Source organism: Pecten maximus, chromosome 5, assembly GCF_902652985.1.
Source record: "Pecten maximus chromosome 5, xPecMax1.1, whole genome shotgun sequence".
Taxonomy (NCBI): Eukaryota; Metazoa; Mollusca; class Bivalvia; order Pectinida; family Pectinidae; genus Pecten; species Pecten maximus.
In genome coordinates this window covers 49,408,721-49,435,501 of record NC_047019.1, presented here as the reverse complement: position 1 = coordinate 49,435,501, position 26,781 = coordinate 49,408,721, and the positions used below count along the sequence as shown (strand labels likewise).

The 26,781-nt window shown below is 38.1% G+C and overlaps 1 protein-coding gene across 33 annotated transcripts; it reads right to left on the bottom strand.

The window, feature by feature from the left end:
* Positions 1 to 1,725: 1,725 nt before the first annotated feature.
* LOC117328271 (NADP-dependent malic enzyme-like) lies at positions 1,726 to 25,379 on the bottom strand. 33 transcript variants are annotated; one of them, XM_033885770.1, is made up of 15 exons: positions 24,636 to 24,740; positions 22,988 to 23,271; positions 20,973 to 21,048; positions 20,511 to 20,672; positions 20,288 to 20,391; positions 20,009 to 20,118; positions 19,766 to 19,863; positions 19,313 to 19,426; positions 18,736 to 18,847; positions 18,307 to 18,449; positions 9,232 to 9,402; positions 2,927 to 8,653; positions 2,810 to 2,861; positions 2,615 to 2,770; positions 1,726 to 2,549 (listed from the first exon to the last, which is right to left on the bottom strand). In XM_033885770.1, the coding sequence occupies exons 1-12, from the start codon at positions 24,738 to 24,740 to the stop codon at positions 8,408 to 8,410; spliced, it is 1,725 nt and encodes a 574-aa protein (XP_033741661.1). In that variant the 3' UTR covers positions 1,726 to 2,549; positions 2,615 to 2,770; positions 2,810 to 2,861; positions 2,927 to 8,407. The 33 variants fall into 33 exon arrangements, with proteins under 33 accessions (XP_033741661.1, XP_033741666.1, XP_033741669.1 ...); XM_033885775.1 differs by having other exon boundaries at positions 2,615 to 2,744; XM_033885778.1 differs by having other exon boundaries at positions 1,726 to 2,575; positions 2,615 to 2,718.
* Between the last annotated feature and the right edge of the window lie 1,402 nt (positions 25,380 to 26,781).

Here is a 26,781-nt window from a genome sequence, read left to right as displayed (position 1 = left end):
TATTAATATTACCATCCCCCAATAGTATTACCATCACCAATATCCTAATAACCATTACCCATTCAAAGGTTAGGACATTTCTTTTGATATCATTAATGAGTCTCTCTGCAGTGTCAGATGTGCAGCTTTATGAGAACCTTTCCTTCCTTATAGAGCATATCAAACCAATCTGAAGTCAGAATGAATAAGTACAGAACCTGAATGGGCTAATTTACAATGCTTAATTTAGAATACAGGTCACTAATAACTTCATCCCTATGTATACAGGTCACTAATAACTACTGTCATTGCTATTTGTTCCAGGTGAAGGTGATGAACTTCTACCTTGTCTAAGAGAAGTGTTTTGTGATGTGATAATTGATACTCTTCAAAGTGATACATCAATAATAATGTACCAGATCCCGTCAAATCAGAAAATAGGTTGAGGACATAAGTAGCAGGAAATCAATGCCAATTTAACAAGTAAATTGTAGCCACATAAGCCAGGCATTCTACAGGAATGTTGCCATTTTGGATAACATCTTTACTTCAATACTGGTACTCCTGTGTCCTAGTGATGTGGGATGAGACATCCTCGTGTGTTGTTTCGAGTTGGTACAGTGTCGAGTAGGAAGTTTGAACTGATTTGAATTACAGCTGAGGGATCCATCATGAGGATTGGCCGGGACCTCGAGACAAATTATGAATGGGATATGCGGGTGGTGAGTTTGAAGTGGGATCCCCCAGGAAAATCGCCTCGCAGACAAGTGGTGGAAGACAGGCTAAAATTTGGATGTCAGAGCTGCAGACAGACCATGTTGGCAAGGAACATCAGTACTAAGGCTGAGCATGCCTGCTGGAGGAATCAAGATCAGGTACGTTACAGTGTAGTTTGTTGTGAATATCATCTCCTTGATGAACACACCTCTGGTGGAGTCAAGATCAGGTTCATTGTAGAGTTTGATAAGCTAATGGGGACAAGGCCTAAATAAAGTGTTTAAGTACAAGGAGGTTAAAGTTGTTAGTTCACTGCCCAGGAAGTCATTCAGCAGAAACATGGGTGTATATATATATAACCTTGCTGAAAACTAGACCAAGCAACCACCAGTAGCCAACAGTTTGGTGACAATATTTGTCTGGAGTCGAATTTGTCTCCCTTGCTACATACACTCTTCATACATTAAACATTATGTAACGCAGTTCCAGGAATTAATGAGTCAACTGAAGTCAATAAATTGTGCATTTGTCATTATTCATTTATCTCACATGTATATCGCTTGTCTTTACCTGTCACTCTCAGATCATGTTCTCACTCTCGAGAAAAAGGCAATTCATAATAATTCTAAAGTCAGGAAGTGGAGATCAGTATCTATCTCTCCATACTAAGGTGAGAATATTTATAAAGATAAACAGTACCAATTTTGAAAGTGGAATTTTTTTTCAAGGTCAAGGTCAGTTTCAAAGTTGAAACACAGATTTAAGGTTAAGAACAAAGTGTAAAGTTTAGTTTAAGGTCAAGGTCAGTATTAAAGTGGAAACTTGGATTGTGGTAGAAGTCAGTATCAAAGTGGAAAGTTTCGTTAAAATTCAAGGTCAGTATTGAAGTGGAAAATGTAGTTCAAAGTCCGAGTAAGTATTAAAGTGGAAATTGGGAACTTAAGTGTAAAGTCAAGGTGCTATTAGAAAGGTCCTCATTAATTAGTAATAAGGAGATGAAATAACAATAAAATAAAGACAAGATAAATTAATTTAAACCATTTATTGACTATATGGTAAATATCACACTACATATTGTAGATATAGAAATGTATATATAAAGTGTCAATAGAAGAGATACTCAGTACATGTAAAACAAAAATATATCTGGTAACAATTTGTCAAGATAGGACATACACATGTAGTAAAATGGATTTCTGGTATGTATATACATACACAAAGAACATATGTTACTTTACTTTAACACCAGGTCTGAGTAAAGTACTTTTAACTAGACATAAACAGATTTATTACAGATGGCATCTAGTTCAATTCAATGTTATAAACATCCTGGAATGGACACATGAATGTGACATAATTACAGAGTAATAAGATAATATAAAGATAAAATACATATTATCTGCTGCAAAGTGTATAGATATGGACTAAGTCCGACTTGATTGACAAGGCAAAAGTCTCAGATTTTAAACCTGAAATAGTTATCAACAATAACATGTTTTGGCTAGTGACCATATAAATTCCTTATACAAACCAGGAGATTCCACCATATAACACCCCAAGATAGTGGTCATTGGTGACACCTCAGTACAGTGGTCATTGGTGACACCTCAGTACAGTGGTCATTGGTGACACCTCAGTACAGTGGTCATTGGTGACTCCTCAGTACAGTGGTCATTGGTGACTCAACCACATAACACCTCAGTACAGTGGTCATTGGTGACACCTCAGTACAGTGGTCATTGGTGACACCTCAGTACAGTGGTCATTGGTGACACCTCAGTAAAGTGGTCATTGGTGACTCCTAAGTACAGTGGTCATTGGTGACTCCTCAGTACAGTGGTCATTGGTGACACCTCAGTACAGTGGTCATTGGTGACTCCTCAGTACAGTGGTCAGTGATGACTCAACCACATAACACCTCAGTACAGTGGTCATTGGTGACTCCTCAGTACAGTGGTCATTGGTGACACCTCAGTACAGTGGTCATTGGTGACACCTCAGTACAGTGGTCATTGGTGACACCTCAGTACAGTGGTCATTGGTGACTCCTCAGCACAGTGGTCAGTGGTGACTCCTCATTACAGTGGTCAGTGGTGACTCAACCACATAACACCTCAGTACAGTGGTCATTGGTGACTCCTCAGTACAGTGGTCATTGGTGACACCTCAGTACAGTGGTCATTGGTGACTCAACCACATAACACCTCAGTACAGTGGTCATTGGTGACACCTCAGTACAGTGGTCATTGGTGACACCTCAGTACAGTGGTCATTGGTGACTCAACCACATAACACCTCAGTACAGTGGTCATTGGTGACACCTCAGTACAGTGGTCATTGGTGACACCTCAGTACAGTGGTCATTGGTGACACCACCACATAACACCTCAGTACAGTGGTCATTGGTGACACCTCAGTACAGTGGTCATTGGTGACACCTCAGTACAGTGGTCATTGGTGACACCTCAGTACAGTGGTCATTGGTGACTCCTCAGTACAGTGGTCATTGGTGACATCAAACTGTAGGTAGATATGTATTTGTACATTAATTACAACAAGTTATTAACAATAAGGTATATAATCTAAAATATGGAATTGCACAAGTAACAACTGAATTATGGAATTCTATACACTTATAACAAGGACTCCATCATAAACTGTTTTGTCCTTTAATTAACACATTATATCCTCTCTGTCAGACACACTACAGGATACAGAATGGATTCCTGTGGTGTCACTACAGTGTTGTGGGTTAATACTACAGGATACAGATTCCTGTGGTATCACTACAGTGTTGTGGGTTAATACTACAGGTTACAGATTCCTGTGGTGTCACTACAGTGTTGTGGGTTAATACTACAGGTTACAGATTCCTGTGGTATCACTACAGTGTTGTGGGTTAATACTACAGGTTACAGATTCCTGTGGTGTCACTACAGTGTTGTGGGTTAATACTACAGGATACAGATTCCTGTGGTGTCACTACAGTGTTGTGGGTTAATACTACAGGTTACAGATTCCTGTGGTGTCACTACAGTGTTGTGGGTTAATACTACAGGTTACAGATTCCTGTGGTGTTACTACAGTGTTGTGGGTTAATACTACAGGTTACAGATTCCTGTGGTGTCACTACAGTGTTGTGGGTTATACTACAGGATACAGATTCCTGTGGTATCACTACAGTGTTGTGGGTTAATACTACAGGATACAGATTCCTGTGGTGTCACTACAGTGTTGTGGGTTAATACTACAGGTTACAGATTCCTGTGGTATCACTACAGTGTTGTGGGTTAATACTACAGGTTACAGATTCCTGTGGTGTCACTACAGTGTTGTGGGTTAATACTACAGGTTACAGATTCCTGTGGTGTCACTACAGTGTTGTGGGTTAATACTACAGGTTACAGATTCCTGTGGTGTCACTACAGTGTTGTGGGTTAATACTACAGGTTACAGATTCCTGTGGTGTCACTACAGTGTTGTGGGTTAATACTACAGGTTACAGATTCCTGTGGTGTCACTACAGTGTTGTGGGTCAATACTACAGGTTACAGATTCCTGTGGTGTCACTACAGTGTTGTGGGTCAATACTACAGGTTACAGATTCCTGTGGTGTCACTACAGTGTTGTGGGTTAATACTACAGGTTACAGATTCCTGTGGTGTCACTACGGTGTTGTGGGTTAATACTACAGGATACAGATTCCTGTGGTGTCACTACAGTGTTGTGGGTTAATACTACAGGATACAGATTCCTGTGGTGTCACTACGGTGTTGTGGGTTAATACTACAGGTTACAGATTCCTGTGGTGTCACTACAGTGTTGTGGGTTAATACTACAGGATACAGAATGGATTCCTGTGGTATCACTACAGTGTTGTGGGTTAATACTACAGGTTACAGATTCCTGTGGTGTCACTACAGTGTTGTGGGTTAATACTACAGGTTACAGATTCCTGTGGTGTCACTATAGCGTTGTGGGTTAATACTACAGGTTACAGATTCCTGTGGTGTCACTACAGTGTTGTGGGTTAATACTACAGGATACAGATTCCTGTGGTGTCACTACGGTGTTGTGGGTTAATACTACAGGTTACAGATTCCTGTGGTATCACTACAGTGTTGTGGGTTAATACTACAGGTTACAGATTCCTGTGGTGTCACTACAGTGTTGTGGGTTAATACTACAGGTTACAGATTCCTGTGGTATCACTACAGTGTTGTGGGTTAATACTACAGGTTACAGATTCCTGTGGTGTCACTACAGTGTTGTGGGTTAATACTACAGGTTACAGATTCCTGTGGTATCACTAGTGTTGTGGGTTAATACTACAGGTTACAGATTCCTGTGGTGTCACTACAGTGTTGTGGGTTAATACTACAGGTTACAGATTCCTGTGGTGTCACTACAGTGTTGTGGGTTAATACTACAGGTTACAGATTCCTGTGGTGTCACTACAGTGTTGTACGTTAATACTACAGGTTACAGATTCCTGTGGTATCACTACAGTGTTGTGGGTTAATACTACAGGTTACAGATTCCTGTGGTGTCACTACAGTGTTGTGGGTTAATACTACAGGTTACAGATTCCTGTGGTATCACTACAGTGTTGTGGGTTAATACTACAGGTTACAGATTCCTGTGGTGTCACTACAGTGTTGTGGGTTAATACTACAGGTTACAGATTCCTGTGGTGTCACTACAGTGTTGTACGTTAATACTACAGGTTACAGATTCCTGTGGTATCACTACAGTGTTGTGGGTTAATACTACAGGTTACAGATTCCTGTGGTGTCACTACAGTGTTGTGGGTTAATACTACAGGTTACAGATTCCTGTGGTATCACTACAGTGTTGTGGGTTAATACTACAGGTTACAGATTCCTGTGGTGTCACTACAGTGTTGTGGGTTAATACTACAGGTTACAGATTCCTGTGGTGTCACTACAGTGTTGTGGGTTAATACTACAGGTTACAGATTACTGTGGTGTCACTACAGTGTTGTGGGTTAATACTACAGGTTACAGATTCCTGTGGTGTCACTACAGTGTTGTACGTTAATACTACAGGTTACAGATTCCTGTGGTATCACTACAGTGTAATGGGTTAATACTACAGGTTAGATTCCTGTGGTGTCACTACAGTGTTGTGGGTTAATACTACAGGTTACAGATTCCTGTGGTGTCACTACAGTGTTGTACGTTAATACTACAGGTTACAGATTCCTGTGGTATCACTACAGTGTTGTGGGTTAATACTACAGGTTACAGATTCCTGTGGTGTCACTACAGTGTTGTGGGTTAATACTACAGGTTACAGATTCCTGTGGTATCACTACAGTGTTGTGGGTTAATACTACAGGTTACAGATTCCTGTGGTGTCACTACAGTGTTGTGGGTTAATACTACAGGTTACAGATTCCTGTGGTGTCACTACAGTGTTGTGGGTTAATACTACAGGTTACAGATTCCTGTGGTGTCACTACAGTGTTGTACGTTAATACTACAGGTTACAGATTACTGTGGTGTTACTGCAGTGTTGTGGGTTAATACTACAGGTTAACACTCATGTACAGAACACAACAGAATCCTTCACGTCGTCAAACAAAGTATCACAAAGTGCTAAACATCAAACACACAATGTTAAAGGTCAGTTATTGATTATGTGATGAGAAAGTCAACAAATCAGGGTTTTTTTATTCACTTAAACAACAAATACTACAAATCAACAACTAAACAAACTAATAAACACGTAACAGGTAAAAATGCTTGGACAGTAATCATTTTAACGTCTTGGTTTATTAAAATACTGAAAAGTGTTTTCTATATTGTAATGTTACAGCTGGAACTCATTGTGGTTACATGTTTATAAAGTAAAATTAGCTTTGTATAAAGTCATGAAGATATATCCAGTGTACAAAAGAGTATAAGGCTCAACTAAGAATACATTTTTCGTGGTTGTGAAATTAATTAATGTGGCGGCCACCACTTCACCGCTTAACTACAAATGTATCTGGTGGCCAAAACATCTTATAGCTGACATAATTCTTATAGCTGACATAGATCTTATAGCTGACATGAATCTTATAGCTGACATAGATCTTATAGCTGACATAAATCTTATAGTTGACATAAATCTTATAGCTGACATAGATCTTGTCGCTGACATATATAGATCTTATAGCTGACATATATAGATCTTATAGCTGACATATATAGATCTTATAGCTGACATAAATCTTATAGTTGACATATATAGATCTTATAGCTGACATAAATCTTATAGCTGACATAAATCTTATAGCTGACATTAACCTTATAGCTGACATAGATCTTATAGCTGACATTAACCTTATAGCTGACATAAATCTTATCGTTGACATAAATCTTATCGCTGACATATATAGATCTTATAGCTGACATAAATCTTATAGCTGACATAGATCTTATAGCTGACATAGATCTTATAGCTGACATTGACCTTATAGCTGACATTGACCTTATAGCTGACATTAACCTTATAGCTGACATTAACCTTATAGCTGACATGAATCCTATAGCTGACAGAGATCTTATAGCTGACATTGACCTTATAGCTGACATTAACCTTATAGCTGACATTTACCTTATAGCTGACATGAATCTTATAGCTGACAGAGATCTTATAGCTGACAGAGATCTAAGACTTTTGAAGTTTAAATCTTTAAATAAGAATATATACTTCAACAAATTGTTTTCCAACAGATAGCAGCATAGTAAGTTTAACTTTGTATAAGTAAGTAATCATCAACTGTGTATAATAACATTCATGAATTGTGATGTCATCAACTGTGTATAATATTCATGAATTGTGATGTCATCAACTGTGTATAATATTCATGAATTGTGATGTCATCAACTGTGTATAATATTCATGAATTGTGATGTCATCAACTGTGTATAATATTCATGAATTGTGATGTAATTCAATGTATAATTAAGTATTCATTCTCAGTGTTTGGTATAGCTAAACTTTGTGTAGATGTTTGGAATGTATGACAGTCAGGTTAGCCGAGTGTGGTTAGTTCCATAATCATCCTTTGTTGTAGTTTATCACAGACTTATAACAGGTATAACAACAAAAAGATCATCTGTGACAAACACTTTAAAAATAAAACTTTTTAACGTGAAAAACACAGCAAATTAACTAAATCCAAGATAAAAAATATCTTTGCTGTCGTAGAGTTATAAACAACATAAAAAGATAAGAATAGATCATAATGGTATACTTCAACCTATCAGTGACATAACACGACTGCAAAATAGTGTAAAAGTGTGTAACATCACACGTTAGTAATATACAAACCCTTCCCTAGACACTCTGTAATCAACACATTAAGGTAAACACAGCGATCACATTAATTCAATCCATTAACAACAAATTATTGCTCATGTCTATACTATAGTAGTGATTGATGTAGTTGGAAACAATGGCAAAATAAAAATAAATATCATACAGAAGTATCATTCAATAATAACCACAAAATCTAAACTTGATTCATGGCTTTCCAATCAAAATACAGTTTCTTCAAACCAAACTAGTTGGAAGCATCTTTATATGTGTGAATCTGATATAGATAAATTGTCCCAGTAATATCAACTTAATTCTAAAGATCATCATTACATCTACGTCTGGTGGTGACTGATGGTTACATCACAGCTTGTATTATAGCTTACATGTTAGACTCCGGCCAGCTGTACATGGGTGGTACAAAGTTGTCATAGTCAGTGTTGTACTGAAGGGAACGTATATATGCCTCCTTGTCAGCAGGCTCCGGGTAGAGGTGGGCGTACTTGTTCATGTAAGCATACTCGAGTAAACCAACAGCCATCTTGGTGGACACTTCTAGAATGTTGGACAAGGGAGGGTAGACACGACCTTCAGCAAGATTATCCTTCGTCACCATGTCCGCCAGTAACTATAGTAACATACAACAGATATAGACAAGGGAGGGTAGATACGACCTTCAGCAAGATTATCCTTCGTCACCATGTCCGCCAGTAACTATAGTAACATACAACATATATAGACAAGGGAGGGTAGACACGACCTTCAGCAAGGTCATCACCATATCCGCCAGTAATTATAGTAACATACAACAGATACAGACAAGGGAGGGTAGACACGACCTTCAGCAAGGTCATCACCATATCCGCCAGTAACTATAGTAACATACGACAGATACAGACAAGGGAGAGTAGACTCGACCTTCAGCAAGGTCATCACCATGTCCGCCAGTAACTATAATAACATACAACAGATACAGACAAGGAGGGTAGACACGACCTTCAGCAAGGTCATCACCATATCCGCCAGTAACTATAGTAACATACAACAGATACAGACAAGGGAACGGTAGACACGACCTTCAGCAAGGTCATCCTTCGTTACCGTATCCGCCAGTAACTATAGTAACATACATTAGTTATGAAGGAATGTACAAGGAAGGAAAATACATCATAAACTAACTTAAATCTTTAAAAAAGCAATACATACTTTAGCTGACTCCAGGAAGATTTCCTCAGTGATGACTCTGATGTCACATGCAATGACAGCCAGTGCCACTCCAGGAAACACGTAGGCATTGTTGCCTTGCCCTGGGCAATACTTCTTTCCACCATAGGTCACTTCTTTAAATGGACTGCCACTAGCAAAAACACACCGTCCCTAAAGCAAAATATAGTATAATAGAAAAAATATCTCTGTTAAGAGAAAACATTTCATGAAAATGGCTAAATTATTCATTAAATGAATACAGAAATTTACTGAAAATTGTAAATATAAGGGAGATAACCTATGTGAACATGTCTCTTAATTATAAGCTTGGTCATTCATTGTGGACTCTGCTGTACAGTGTAAATATAAGGGAGATAATCCATATGAACATGTCTCTTTATTAGCTCAGTCATTGTGGACTCTGCTGAATGGTGTAAATATAAGGGAGATAACCTATGTGAACATCTGGGGCCTGGTCGTTTATGCCAGGATGGCTGACTAATACCCCCGCAATCTGCACGAGTCAATGGTGAATTGGAACTGTTAATTAGAGGCTAACTAAGATAACCCAGTAATATAGTGACCAGTTGCCATAACAACTATAACTTTGAGAAAAAGAAAGTGGCATGCACATTTGCCCATGGTCCTCTATATTTGTGTGAAGTTTCATTGAAATCGGCCCTTCGGTTTAGGAGGAGTTGTCCGGACAAGCATAAAGTTATGGTTCTTATCGGAGACCAGTTGCCATAGCAACCATAATTTAAACAAGAGATCCCAGAGGGATCTTGGCGCCCACCATTGAATGTTCTTCATAGGTTCCATGTCAGATTGATCTTTTCTCTACTTTTCTCTTCTTCTAAGTCTTACTAATCTGTGTAAATTCAGAAGAAACCTCTAGTACTTTTCAAACAAGGGAAACCTATATATAAAATTTAAGATTTAGGCACCAAGGGGAACCTATATATGGAATTTGAGAAAGATTCCTTCAGTACTTTCTGAGAAATAGCGATAACAAACTTCAATTGTCAAAATCCAAGATGGCTGCCTGTCGGCCATGTTGTTTTCCGATTGGTCTCAAAATGCAATATGCATAACTAGGCACGAAGGGGAACCTACATATGAAATTTCAGGAAGAACCCTTCAGTGCTTTCTGAGAATTAGCGATAACAAACTTCAATTGTCAAAATCCAAGATGACTGCCTGTCGGCCATGTTGTTTTCTGATTGGTCTCAAAATGCAATATGCATAACAAGGCACCAAGGGAAACCTACATATGAAATTTGAGAATGATCCCTTCAGTACTTTTTCAGAAATAGCGATAACAAACTTCAATTGTCAAAATCCAAGATGGCTGCCTGTCGGCCATGTTGTTTTCTGATTGGTCTCAAAATGCATTATGCATAACTAGGCACCAAGGGGAACCTACATATGAAATTTGAGAAAGATCCCTTCAGTACTTTCTCAGAAATAGCGATAACAAACTTCAATGGTCAAAATCCAAGATGGCTGCCTGTCGGCTAGGTTGTTTTCCGATCGGTCCCAAAATGCAATATGCATAACAAGGCACCAAGGGGAACCTACATATGAAATTTGAGAAAGATCCCTTCAGTACTTTCTCAGAAATAGCGATAACAAACTTCAATGGTCAAATTCCAAGATGGCTGCCTGTCGGCCATGTTGTTTTCTGATCAATCCCAAAATGCAATATGCATAACTAGGCACCAAGGGAAACCCACATATGAAATTTGAGAAATATCCCTTCATCGCTTTTTCAGAAATAGCGATAACAAACTTCAATGGTCAAAATCCAAGATGGCTGCCTGTCGGCCATGTTGTTTTCCGATCGGTCCCTAAATGCAATATGCATAACTAGGCACCAAGGGAAACCCACATATGAAATTTGAGAAAGATCCCTTCAGTGCTTTCTCAGAAATAGCGATAACAAACTTCAATGGTCAAAATACAAGATGGCTGCCTGTCGGCCATGTTGTTTTCCGATCGGTCCCAAAATGCAATATGCATAACTAGGCACCAAGGGGAACCTACATATGAAATTTGAGAAAGATCCCTTCAGTACTTTCTCAGAAATAGCGATAACAAACTTCAATGGTCAAAATCCAAGATGGCTGCCTGTCGGCCATGTTGTTTTCCGATCGGTCCCAAAATGCAATATGCATAACTAGGCACCAAGGCAAACCCACATATGAAATTTGAGAAATATCCCTTCAGTGCTTTCTCAGGAATAGCGATAAAAAACTTCAATGGTCAAAATCCAAGATGGCTGCCTGTCGGCCATGTTGTTTTCCGATCGGTCCCAAAATGCAATATGCATAACTAGGCACCAAGGGAAACCCACATATGAAATTTGAGAAAGATCCCTTCAGTACTTTCTCAGAAATAGCGATAACAAACTTCAATGGTCAAAATCCAAGATGGCTGCCTGTCGGCCATGTTGTTTTCCGATTGGTCTCAAAATGCAATATGCATAACTAGGCACCAAGGGAAACCCACATATGAAATTTCAGAAAGATCCCTTCAGTACTTTCTCAGAAATAGCGATAACAAACTTCAATGGTCAAAATCCAAGATGGCCGCCTGTCGGCCATGTTGTTTTCCGATCGATCCCAAAATGGAATATGCATAACTAGGCACCAAGGGAAACCAACATATGAAATTTGAGAAAGATCCCTTCAGTACTTTCTCAGAAATAGCGATAACAAACTTCAATGGTCAAAATCCAAGATGGCTGCCTGTCGGCCATGTTGTTTTCCGATCGGTCCCAAAATGCAATATGCATAACTAGGCACCAAGGGGAACCTACATATGAAATTTGAGAAAGATCCCTTCAGTACTTTCTGAGGATTAGCGATAACAAGAATTGTTTACGGACGGACGGACGGACGGACGGAGGGACGGACGGACGGACGACGGACCACGGACGCAGGGCGATTTGAATAGCCCACCATCTGATGATGGTGGGCTAAAAAAAAAAAAAAGAAAGTGGCATGCACATCTACCCATCGTCCTCTATATTTGTGTGAAGTTTCATTGAAATTGGCCATTTCGTTTAGGAGGAGTTATCCGGACAAACTTAAAGTTATGGTTCTTATCTGAAAACCTGTTTATAGTGACCAGTTGCCATAGCAACCATAATTTTGAGAAAAATAAATTGGCATGCACATCTACACTTGGTCCTCTATATTTGTGTGAAGTTTCATTGAAATCGGCCTTTCGGTTTAGGAGGAGTTGTCCGGACAAACTTTAAGTTATGGTTCTTATCAGAAAACCTGTTTATAGTGACCAGTTGCCATAGCAACCATAGTTTTGAAAGAAAAAAAAAAAGTGGCATGCACATCTACACATGGTCCTCTATATTTGTGTGAAGTTTCATTGAAATCGGCCCTTGGGTTTAGGAGGAGTTGTCCGGACAAACTTTAAGTTATGGTTCTTATCAGAAAACCTGTTTATAGTGACCAGTTGCCATAGCAACCATAGTTTTGAAAAAAAAAAAAAAGTGGCATGCACATCTACACATGGTCCTCTATATTTGTGTGAAGTTTCATTGAAATCGGCCCTTGGGTTTAGGAGGAGTTGTCCGGACAAACTTTAAGTTATGGTTCTTATCAGAAAACCTGTTTATAGTGACCAGTTGCCATAGCAACCATAGTTTTGAACAAGAGATCCCAGAGGGATCTTGGCGCCCACCATTGAATGATCTTCATAGGTTCCATGTCAGATTGATCTTTTCTCTACTTTTCCCTTCATTTTACTAATCTGTATCAATTGAGAAATATCCCTCCAGTACTTTTTAAACAAGGGAAATTAAACTTATATATGAAATTTGAGATTAAGCGATAATGGTTGTCTGTCGACAATGTTTTCAGATTGGTCCAAAAAATGCAATACGACGGACCAAGGAGAACCTACATATGAAAATTGAAAAAGATCCCTTCAGTACTTTTTCAGAAATAGCGATAACAAACTTCTATGGTCAAAATCCAAGATGGCTGCCTGTCGGCCATGTTGTTTTCTGATCGGTCCAAAAATGCAATATGCATAACTAGGCACCAAGGAGAACCTACATATGAAATTTGAGAAGGATCCCTTCAGTACTTTCTCAGAAATAGCGATAACAAACTTCAAAGGTCAAAATCCAAGATGGCTGCCTGTCGGCCATGTTGTTTTCCGATCGGTCCCAAAATATAACATGCATAACAAGGCACCAAGGGGAATCTACGTATGAAATTTGAGAAAGATCCCTTCAGTACTTGCTCAAAAATAGCGATAACAAACTTCAATTGTCAAAATCCAAGATGGCTGCCTTACGGCCATCTTGTTTTCCGATCGGTCCCAAAATGCAATGTGCATAACTAGGCACCAAAGGGAACCCACATATGAAATTTGAGAAAGATCCCTTCAGTACTTTCTCAGAAATAGCGATAACAAACTTCTATGGTCAAAATCCAAGATGGCTGACTGTCGGCCATTTTGTTTTCTGATCGGTCCCAAAATGCAATATGCGTAACTAGGCACCAAGGGGAACCTACATATAAATTTGAGAAAGATCCCTTCAGTACTTTCTCAGAAATAGCGATAACAAACTTCAATTGTCAAAATCCAAGATGGCTGCCAAACGGCCATCTTGTTTTCCGATCGGTCCCAAAATGCAATGTGCATAACTAGGCACCAAGGGGAACCCACATATGAAATTTGAGAAAGATCCCTTCAGTACTTTCTCAGAAATAGCGATAACAATCTTCTATGGTCAAAATCCAAGATGGCTGCCTGTCGGCCATTTTGTTTTCTGATCGGTCCCAAAATGCAATATGCGTAACTAGGCACCAAGGGGAACCTACATATGAAATTTGAGAAAGATCCCTTCAGTACTTTCTCAGAAATAGCGATAACAAACTTCAATGGTCAAAATCCAAGATGGCTGCCTGTCGGCCATGTTGTTTTCCGATCGGTCCCAAAATGCAATGTGCATAACTAGGCACCAAGGGGAACCCACATATGAAATTTGAGAAAGATCCCTTCAGTACTTTCTCAGAAATAGCGATAACAAACTTCTATGGTCAAAATCCAAGATGGCTGCCTGTCGGCCATTTTGTTTTCTGATCGGTCCCAAAATGCAATATGCGTAACTAGGCACCAAGGGGAACCTACATATGAAATTTGAGAAAGATCCCTTCAGTACTTTCTCAGAAATAGCGATAACAAACTTCAAAGGTCAAAATCCAAGATGGCTGCCTGTCGGCCATGTTGTTTTCCGATCGGTCCCAAAATATAACATGCATAACAAGGCACCAAGGGGAATCTACGTATGAAATTTGAGAAAGATCCCTTCAGTACTTGCTCAAAAATAGCGATAACAAACTTCAATTGTCAAAATCCAAGATGGCTGCCTTACGGCCATCTTGTTTTCCGATCGGTCCCAAAATGCAATGTGCATAACTAGGCACCAAAGGGAACCCACATATGAAATTTGAGAAAGATCCCTTCAGTACTTTCTCAGAAATAGCGATAACAAACTTCTATGGTCAAAATCCAAGATGGCTGACTGTCGGCCATTTTGTTTTCTGATCGGTCCCAAAATGCAATATGCGTAACTAGGCACCAAGGGGAACCTACATATAAATTTGAGAAAGATCCCTTCAGTACTTTCTCAGAAATAGCGATAACAAACTTCAATTGTCAAAATCCAAGATGGCTGCCAAACGGCCATCTTGTTTTCCGATCGGTCCCAAAATGCAATGTGCATAACTAGGCACCAAGGGGAACCCACATATGAAATTTGAGAAAGATCCCTTCAGTACTTTCTCAGAAATAGCGATAACAAACTTCTATGGTCAAAATCCAAGATGGCTGCCTGTCGGCCATTTTGTTTTCTGATCGGTCCCAAAATGCAATATGCGTAACTAGGCACCAAGGGGAACCTACATATGAAATTTGAGAAAGATCCCTTCAGTACTTTCTCAGAAATAGCGATAACAAACTTCAATGGTCAAAATCCAAGATGGCTGCCTGTCGGCCATGTTGTTTTCCGATCGGTCCCAAAATGCAATGTGCATAACTAGGCACCAAAGGGAACTCACATATGAAATTTGAGAAAGATCCCTTCAGTACTTTCTCAGAAATAGCGATAACAAACTTCTATGGTCAAAATCCAAGATGGCTGCCTGTCGGCCATTTTGTTTTCTGATCGGTCCCAAAATGCAATATGCGTAACTAGGCACCAAGGGGAACCTACATATGAAATTTGAGAAAGATCCCTTCAGTACTTTCTCAGAAATAGCGATAACAAACTTCAATGGTCAAAATCCAAGATGGCTGCCTGTCGGCCATGTTGTTTTCCGATCGGTCCCAAAATGCAATGTGCATAACTAGGCACCAAAGGGAACTCACATATGAAATTTGAGAAAGATCCCTTCAGTACTTTCTCAGAAATAGCGATAACAAACTTCTATGGTCAAAATCCAAGATGGCTGCCTGTCGGCCATTTTGTTTTCTGATCGGTCCCAAAATGCAATATGCGTAACTAGGCACCAAGGGGAACCTACATATGAAATTTGAGAAAGATCCCTTCAGTACTTTCTCAGAAATAGCGATAACAAACTTCAATTGTCAAAATCCAAGATGGCTGCCAAACGGCCATCTTGTTTTCCGATCGGTCCCAAAATATAACATGCATAACAAGGCACCAAGGGGAATCTACGTATGAAATTTGAGAAAGATCCCTTCAGTACTTGCTCAAAAATAGCGATAACAAACTTCAATTGTCAAAATCCAAGATGGCTGCCTAACTGCCATCTTGTTTTCCTATCGGTCCCAAAATGCAATGTGCATAACTAGGCACCAAAGGGAACCCACATATGAAATTTGAGAAAGATCCCTTCAGTACTTTCTCAGAAATAGCGATAACAAACTTCTATGGTCAAAATCCAAGATGGCTGACTGTCGGCCATTTTGTTTTCTGATCGGTCCCAAAATGCAATATGCGTAACTAGGCACCAAGGGGAACCTACATATGAAATTTGAGAAAGATCCCTTCAGTACTTTCTCAGAAATAGCGATAACAAACTTCAATTGTCAAAATCCAAGATGGCTGCCAAACGGCCATCTTGTTTTCCGATCGGTCCCAAAATGCAATGTGCATAACTAGGCACCAAGGGGAACCCACATATGAAATTTGAGAAAGATCCCTTCAGTACTTTCTCAGAAATAGCGATAACAAACTTCTATGGTCAAAATCCAAGATGGCTGCCTGTCGGCCATTTTGTTTTCTGATCGGTCCCAAAATGCAATATGCGTAACTAGGCACCAAGGGGAACCTACATATGAAATTTGAGAAAGATCCCTTCAGTACTTTCTCAGAAATAGCGATAACAAACTTCAATGGTCAAAATCCAAGATGGCTGCCTGTCGGCCATGTTGTTTTCCGATCGGTCCCAAAATGCAATGTGCATAACTAGGCACCAAAGGGAACTCACATATGAAATTTGAGAAAGATCCCTTCAGTACTTTCTCAGAAATAGCGATAACAAACTTCTATGGTCAAAATCCAAGATGGCTGCCTGTCGGCCATTTTGTTTTCTGATCGGTCCCAAAATGCAATATGCGTAACTAGGCACCAAGGGGAACCTACATATGAAATTTGAGAAAGATCCCTTCAGTACTTTCTCAGAAATAGCGATAACAAACTTCAATTGTCAAAATCCAAGATGGCTGCCAAACGGCCATCTTGTTTTCCGATCGGTCCCAAAATATAACATGCATAACAAGGCACCAAGGGGAATCTACGTATGAAATTTGAGAAAGATCCCTTCAGTACTTGCTCAAAAATAGCGATAACAAACTTCAATTGTCAAAATCCAAGATGGCTGCCTAACTGCCATCTTGTTTTCCTATCGGTCCCAAAATGCAATGTGCATAACTAGGCACCAAAGGGAACCCACAGATGAAATTTGAGAAAGATCCCTTCAGTACTTTCTCAGAAATAGCGATAACAAACTTCTATGGTCAAAATCCAAGATGGCTGACTGTCGGCCATTTTGTTTTCTGATCGGTCCCAAAATGCAATATGCGTAACTAGGCACCAAGGGGAACCTACATATGAAATTTGAGAAAGATCCCTTCAGTACTTTCTCAGAAATAGCGATAACAAACTTCAATTGTCAAAATCCAAGATGGCTGCCAAACGGCCATCTTGTTTTCCGATCGGTCCCAAAATGCAATGTGCATAACTAGGCACCAAGGGGAACCCACATATGAAATTTGAGAAAGATCCCTTCAGTACTTTCTCAGAAATAGCGATAACAAACTTCTATGGTCAAAATCCAAGATGGCTGCCTGTCGGCCATTTTGTTTTCTGATCGGTCCCAAAATGCAATATGCGTAACTAGGCACCAAGGGGAACCTACATATGAAATTTGAGAAAGATCCCTTCAGTACTTTCTCAGAAATAGCGATAACAAGAATTGTTTACGGACGGACGGAGGGACGGACGGACGGAGGGACGGACGGAGGGACGGACGGACGGACGGACGACAGACCACGGACGCAGGGCGATTTGAATAGCCCACCATCTGATGATGGTGGGCTAAAAAAAAAAAGTGGCATGCACATCTACACATGGTCCTCTATATTTGTGTGAAGTTTCATTGAAATCAGCCCTTCGGTTTAGGAGTTGTCCGGACAAACTTAAAGTTATGGTTCTTATAGGAAAACCTGTTTATAGTGACCAGTTGCCATAGCAACCATAATTTTGAGAAAAATAAAGTGGCATGCACATCTACACATGATCATTACTATTTGTGTAAAGTTTCATTTGAATTGGCCCATCGGTTTAGGAGGAGTTGTCCGGACAAAATGCGTCTACAGACAGACGGACAGACGGACAGACGGACGGACGGACAGACAACCTGATTCCAGTATACCCCCCTAACTTCGTTGCGGGGGTATAATAAGCTTGGTCATTGTAGACTTGCTATATGGTGTAAATATAAGGGAGATAACCCATGTGAACAGTTGGACTTGCTATATGGTGTAAATATAAGGGAGATAACCAATATCTACCTCAGTGTGTTGATATGCCTGTTCAGCTGTGCATTCTGCCTTACTGGTTGGATTGCTGAGAGCAAATATGATTGGTCTTTCATGATTGGCAGCCATGTCCTTCAATACCTGCTCATTAAATGCACCCGGCACCGCTGCAGCTCCTGGAAGTTAATTTGATGAAATAGTTGATTGGACTCTTTTAATAATGATAATGGAGATCAAAGTGATTGTCAGGTATTGTTCTTAAAACTAAACTGTTGATCACTTATTTAGGTAATACACACAGTATAGTGTGATACACTTGTATTGATTTCCTTTGTAATACCTCACATCTAGGAATAACTTGACAAAAATATGCTTTTTAGTGTTTGCTCAACCTCTACCAACATTTGTGGAGTGAGGATCCCATCAACAAAAACAAAAATGACAGAAATTTCCTTATTTTACCTATGATAGCTGTGGGCTTGATCTCCTTGATTACATCTTCAAGTTTGTCAATCGGTTTGGAGTCCTGGGCAAACAAGATCTTCTCCCCAGTTACTCCGCCTGATGGACGATTCTGATATAAGCAGGTCAAGTTTTAACACACCAGTAAAATATCAATACAAATTTGAGTAAAATAATTGGGATTTAATTATCATTTTAGATAAAAAGCAATATTCTTAAAATTCAGTAAAATTAATACCTAAAAGGAAAATTAACAACTTGTCCTTACACTCTATATGTATCTGAGAAGATATAGAATTTAGTTTATAAATGACTACAAATAAACAGCTTTAATTTTTGCAGAATTATCAAAGTTCAAATACTAAGCTAAAAGTTGTTCAGAAACAAGCACTTCCTAAACTTCAATAACTTTTTTTTTTATGTTAGGGGCTTATTTGCGTATATGGTATATACTAGCATACAGTCGAATGGGGAATTATATCCAACATGGAAGATTTTTATCTATAATAAATTCTGTACAGATGTCAATCACTTTGAGGGAGGTAACAGGTTTATTTGACACCAAAAATCAAATCACCTTAACAATAAGACCACGAGAATCAACCATCCAAATCCTTTCGAGAGCCTCAGTCTCCGTCATTCCCGACTCTTTCATAGCCATCATAAGCAGCTTGGCGATCCCAATAGAGGCCTGGAATATTTATTACAGTATATCTGGTAAACCTGTCACAGAAAGACTAAAATGGTGGTCAAACTAAGGCTTGTTAAGGTATTTCATTTTAATTTTAATTTAAATAAAATGGTGCTTCTTTTGGAATATACCAATATATCACATATTACACTCATTAGATATATTTTATTGTACCCTAATACTCCAGAGGAAAATGTCAAATGCCTATATTGGTCAAATGTTTTGGCTTATGATAGTATGGCTTCATGAGAGTCTACACAACTCTACCAAACAGTCAGTAAACACAGTATAATCATGTCAATCACTGGTATAAGTATGCACTCTGAGTCGGAATATTACCTCCCCTGCTCCTTGAAACAGAAACACATTCTGGTGCAGAGATTTGCAGGTGATTTTGAGACTTGCCAGTATACCGGCCACAGCGACCGCTGCTGTACCTGTAAAACAACTGTATCTATACTCCTTTCTTGTCACTGTCTTATTAAGAAATGAACATGTTTCTCTTTAAAAAAGCTTTTGAAATATTTCTTCAGTTCCAATACATGTGTATGCATTTATATAGATAGATCAACTAAACCTTACCTTGAATGTCATCATTAAATGTACAGTACCCCTTTCTGTACTTTTCTAGGAACCTGAAGGCGTTGTGGTTACCAAAGTCCTCAAATTGTATCAGGGTACTTGGCCCATACCTGTGGTTAAAAGAATAACTCCAATATCCGGTAGTATAACACAATCAAATTTGTCTTTATTGTATAAACTTTATCTTCAATACCATTAAAATGTTTTTAAAGAAAATTATTTTTCATTAATTTCTGATACTAAAATAAACCATGAGAATGTTAATAGTTCTGTACATACCTAGCAACAACAGCTGACATGAACTCATCAACAAACTCGTCATATTTGGGCCCCGGTGCCCGTTTCTGACGTAGACCAATGTACAGTGGGTCCTTGAGTAAAGTCTGGAAATATGGTAGATAACAATTAGTAACAAGGAAAGGTGTCCTGAACTACCCGTCAGGTTGGCAGTCAATAGTATGTGAGAAGATACAACCAGTATTCTACATTACAGCAGTGTTACCTCGTTATTAGTGCCGACATCGAGCATGATGGGAAGACAGTGGTTTGGTTTGATGCCAGCCAGTCCAGTGTACAGTGACAGCTTTCCTACAGGAATTCCCATCCCGTAACATCCTAAGTCTCCCAAACCTAGGATCCTCTCACCATCCGTCACCACGATAGCCTGCATCAGAAACACTGTGTAATTATATACTGGCCAGCTGGCTACTTATGTTATTACATCAGGCAACAAACACCATGTCTGGATCTCATTGACAATCAATTTTCCAACAAATATTTTTAAACAGATGTATATTGATGCATAATTTTCAAATTTTAGGTTTTTCCTCAACATTTTTTTCCCAGTTGATCATTTTTCTTCCTGAAATAGGACAAAGACCCATCCCAAACTGACAAACTTTTTCTCCTTTCAGGTTAATAAGTAATGAAACAAGCTTCTTATCAGGTGAATTGGTCAAGTTACCTTAACATCATCGATTGGCCAGTTACTGAGAACATCGGCCACATGGCCCTTGTCTTTGATTGTGATGTACAGACCTCTGAAATACAAAATTACAGTGCCAAGTTTAACATGAAATAGTAATGCAAATTGAATCATTATATAGTTCTATTATCAGTTTTTATATCACTTATATGGATTCTTAACACTCCATCAACACTAAAAACGGCACTAGAGCCAAAAAATTATCGTTTATAGTAATTGTATATATGACCAGAGAAAACCTCATATATATACAGCATTAGAGTTTTGTAATTCCAACAATCTAATACCTATGGATAGTTGAACTCTTCAAAAGCCTGTCTCAGAACTATAGCATAATCATTATGTTTAGAGCATCTTTTACTGAGCCTGTCTCAGAACTATAGCATTATCATTATATTTAGAGCATCTTTTACTGAGCCTGTCTCAGAACTATAGCATTATCATTATGTTTAGAGCATCTTTTCCTGAGCCTGTCTCAGAACTATAGCATTATCATTATGTTTAGAGCATCTTTTACTGAGCCTGTCTCAGAACTATAGCATTATCATTATGTTTAGAGCATCTTTTACTGAAATCACTAAATTTGCAGTTCACTGTGGACAATGTCCTTCATAATTTACCCTTCGACAGAAAGGTTTGATCCCACAGCCTAAATGATATTCGGTGCTTTTACCAGAACAGTTGCTTTCAAAATTGTCCTGAAATCAATACAGTACATAGAAGGCAGTTGTTGACTCAGTGTGGTTATACACCAGATGGGCACCTTCACAGGGAGCCAATATATATTATCATACACTAACCATTCTAGACCAGTCTCTCACACTAATGACACTAATCATTCTAGACCAGTCTCCATAACAATGAGGTCTACATCCGTCCTACTATATATACACAAGTTTATTCCTCATTTTTGTTTCCAAATTTATTTAAAGTGCATTTTTCTTACTTCTATTATGGAAGAATTTTAATCCTTCAGAAGGGACGTTGGTGAGAATCTGGTTATGAATTACATAATTGGTGTTCCAGAATAACAAAGAAACAGATCTAGACTCAATAGAGTGGATACTACAAGTAAACCCCCTATTTTAGACTACATAGTGTATACACAAGTAACCCTTTTTGGACTGAAATTAAAGACAATGAACAATATATATAGAATTTTTTCATTTTTGCAAATGGAGAAAATTACATGTAGTAATTAAAGAAAGTTAAGGTGGTAGGGTAAAGTGCTCTATAAAGATACACATTTATCGCCATGACTACCAAACAAGCCCAGGGCTACTAATTTAAGTACAGTGTTATTAACTCTACAATATGCATACAAGTAATTGATACATTATTCATTCCTGGATTTTGTAGAAGAGAAGATGATGTAGTGATCCTTATTTGAGTTTTCTGTAAATGAGAAGATGATGTACCAGTTCCCTATTTGAGTTTTTTGTAGATGAGAAGATAATGTACATTTTTTTTTTCATTTCAGAATATTTCATTGTGCAGATCTTTGCTGCAACGGGAATTAGGCCACACGATTATATGAAAGTGATAAATTGTTATAATAATAGCAAAGTCTTCTTTTAGTAAGTGGTATTAAGTCAGATTCTTGATAAAGTATAGCATGGTTTGTTCCCCAATGAACATATACATGTTCCCTAACCAAGTTTTCTGTAGATGAGAAGATGATGTACATGTTCCCTATTAAAGTTTTCTATAGATGAGAAGATGATATATATGTGTTCCCTATTTAAGTTTTCTTTAGATGAGATGATGTACGTGTTCCTTTTTAAAGTTTTCTGTAAATGAGAAGATGATTTACATGTTCTCTGAGTATCTGTAGATGAGAAGATGATATACATGTTCTCTAACTGAGTATCTGTAGATGAGAAGATGATATACATGTTCTCTAACTGAGTATCTGTAGATGAGAAGATGATTTACATATGCATGTTCTCTTACTGGGTATCTGTAGATGAGAAGATGATTTACATGTTCCCTACCTGGGTTTTCTGTAGATGAGGCCATACTTGAGACAGGCCAACCCTACTGTTGGAGTATAGATTACTGGCATCATCAGCTCCACATGATCTGAGACTACTTTATAAAAAAGTTTTTCATTTCGGTCTTGGAGAGCCATGAGATAGATGTAGCGATCAAGATCGTTTTGCCAGCGATAGAAATTCTCCATCACTGTATAAACCTGCTGTTCTTGGTTTAATTGGGCAGGAGGCATAAGACCATGAATGCCAAGGATCTGTCTTTCTTCCAAGGTGAATGCCAGGCCCTGACAAATAAAATGTTTGGATTTGTTAAATAAATAGAACACATCAATTCAACTACTGGATCATTGTCATTGTACTGTTGAAAGTATGGTCAAGGGATGTATGGATACATCATTATTTCATTAAAATTACAGTTGATATTAATTCAAACTGAAGAAACTTAGGCCCCAACACACATACATGGAGGTCAAAGCAGTTGCATCTTTGCGACATTTGTACTATTCATGTGACGCATGTTTTATTTGAATGTGTCTTTGTTGTCCAGGGGTTTATCGGATATCTTGGACACAAGCTTTTCATTTTGGAAGTGGTCATTCAAGTGTCAAAACTTTGACATTTAACATTTAGCTTGAACAATGACCATCAATACCTAAATTCTGTACGTAAATATAAACTAAATCTATCCAGAGGTTCATATGATATCAGTCAGACACACAGACAAAATGATTTATGACTAAATGCAACAGAATATCTGAATTGAAGACTGAGGGAATGCCTGTTTGAAAAGTTGGTCTAGATCTTCTCTTTGAAGTCTTAATACAGTGTCATATATATCATGTTTGCAGATATATTTTTAAACAGATTTTACTACTTATTAGATACATTATCTGATCAGTTTGTATGTTATCTGTAGGCCTACATAGCTTTCTGTATATTTATATGTATATTTTTTTACAGACCTGCACCAGTGCAGCTACTAGTACATCTAGTAGTAACAAGAGGATGGTTACTGTAGTATATTAAAATTTATAATACAATTATTGCCTTCTTTCAGATTGTTCACTATGAACTAAAAACGGAATAGTTAACATGGTGTATGGACTTTGGAATTATGTCCAAGTCAGATTAAAATATTTGTAGTTTTATTACTAATAAACTATAAGCATGTAACAATATAGAGTAAAGCTACTCTGCAAGTATATATAATGTATGCCCCAGTTTTCACTATCATGCAGCTGTATGTCCGTCCTTGTGCTAATTACCGATATAGAGCAGTGACGACCTTGTAAGATAAGTGTATTAATGTGATTTGAAGGGTCTGCCGTTATAATCATCAGTCGACGTTCCCGAGTTACCACGAAAGCCAAGGCATGTCATGTGGCTTAAACGTGAGCAATACCAAAAAGTGAAATAATACAAAAAGATACCGATTGAAAGAAAATTTATAAAATAAGAAACATTTACAGTTGTACGGGGGCAGTTTAAACGAAAAACTCGGATCCGTGAGGCTGCAGTGCGCGCACACACAGCACACTGAGCACAGTCAGTTTGACCCGATAACATTTCGATACATTATAAAATAGAAATAATTCATAATCTTCATTTTTGTACAAAACTACCTTTGTTATTTATAAACGTCTTATACCTTGTTCAGGAGTGGGTCTCGTAGAAGGTCGAGACCTCTCACTCTAGGCCGAGCGACCGGTATTACCGGCTCCTTCTTAGCAGCAGACGCTTCTTTCTCCGCCATGTTCTTTTCCTACTCGAGTAGTCGTTAGCGCCACCAAGCGGAAAGAAACGATATTTAATTGTACACAGGAGAGTTCCAAAAACTTGTCAGTGCGCTAATCATTAAAAATGGAAAACTTAGGCTTTGACAATTACAAAAAACTTTTCGTTCACAGCTAAGGATACGCACACATGAAAATTTGCTCTAAATTACACCTCAGAAATATTCGCATGAGTTTAGCTTAAGTTTCAATAAGTAAAACATGGACCGGTTTACAGTAGGTAAAGACACTGAAAGACAGCCATTTAATTAAGTGTTACTTAGTGTTCGAGTTTTATGTCTGACCAGCTATGATGCTTACCTATTTAATTTGAACTTTTCTGGTTTTACTGTAGTGTTTGATCGTTGTCTGGTTTTACTGTGGTGTTTGACCGTTGTCCGCAACTAGCTATAATCCACACAGTTTGGGCTGCGGCCAGATGATGGGCCTAAGTTATGTTATAAATATCCTATCAACATAACCTCCGACAGCACGCCTACAACACACTTATACAGATCCGATAAAAAGAGCTACAGCATTTGAGTACATAAAGGATCATAGCCCATCGTTACTTTGTATAAAGTAAATATATCTTTATAGATTGACTCCGAGCAGAACTAGATGAAGGTTAAATATCTCATTACACCGACGACAATGTAAGCCACCTAAGACGACGTACAGTCCACGCGTGTAGATTACCCTTGTTTGTACGTTACACATATCATTTCCTATATATGTTCGTATAAAGTCCATACACTTGAAACTGAAGCAAGTAACTTCACGTGGGCGGTACTTAAATCGGCCACGTATGACCCTAGTAAGACGAATGGAGATACAATATTTCTGATTATATTACAAAACATTCAGCAGGTGTCATTCTCCAGTTTGGTTTTGATTCGTACTTTTTTTCTGATATAATTTCACTTATTACAACATTTCCATGTTTCGATATATTTTTATAAAGAGACGCATCACAGGGACTTGGTACATATTCCGTATATGAGGCGCCGTTTTATTTTTTTATCTCATAATGGACCTGTTATCCAGTATCCAGAATGTATACCGTGATATTTTATGTCAACTGTGATAATTCAACAATATTTGTGATACTATTTATTAATCTTTCATCATTTTTATCTATTAAGAAATAACGAAATGATGTAAATATTGTACATGTATAACATATATGTGATACTATTGTACTGTGTATGCTTAACCTGAATAAATATTATTATTATTAGCAATAGTACAAGATATCATGGAGCATTTGCCAGTTAGAAATTCATTGTGACGTCATAATATGAACAATGACACGACGTCGTATATTGTGAATGGTGGAACAGAATGGCTGTCTCCTCAACATTTTGATTTTGAAAAAATTGTCAAAATGTAAGTTTTCTAAGTGATTTGATAAAAAGTATCTTGTTTTCATTGCATTTGAGATTATATGAAACTCGTCTCGGAGTCTTTTTGCTCGACAAGGCTCCCAAAATAAGATTTTTTAAAAACTGCGAAGACTCTTTCCATAAAATATCATATGAAATGAACTCTCGTGAAAGATCCTATATTCATTCACTATAAGTATCAGAAAATGATTTTTAACTCCATGAATTCAATTTTTTGGTATCGTGACATATTTTTTCCTGTCAGAAAAAGGATATTTTATATCAAGAATTCCATAATTTTATATGAAAAAACTATTTTCTGATCTCAGAAATTAGGTTACATTTACACTATATAATCCACACTGCATGGTGCCGTTTTACTATTTTCAATATTTTATTTTAAGAAACTGTGAACGACTATTGCCCTCCCGTTTAACGAGAGATCACTCCAACTTAACATGCTCATCTTTGTTCTTCGCTTTTCATTTCAATTCAGTTTATTTCCGAATGTAGCACAACACAGGAATTACATGATACATAAAAGTACAGTACAATTCATTTGGACAAGATGGCGGAGCATACAACCGAAATTATTATAATGCATACCATCACACACATGTATATAACACACTCTCCT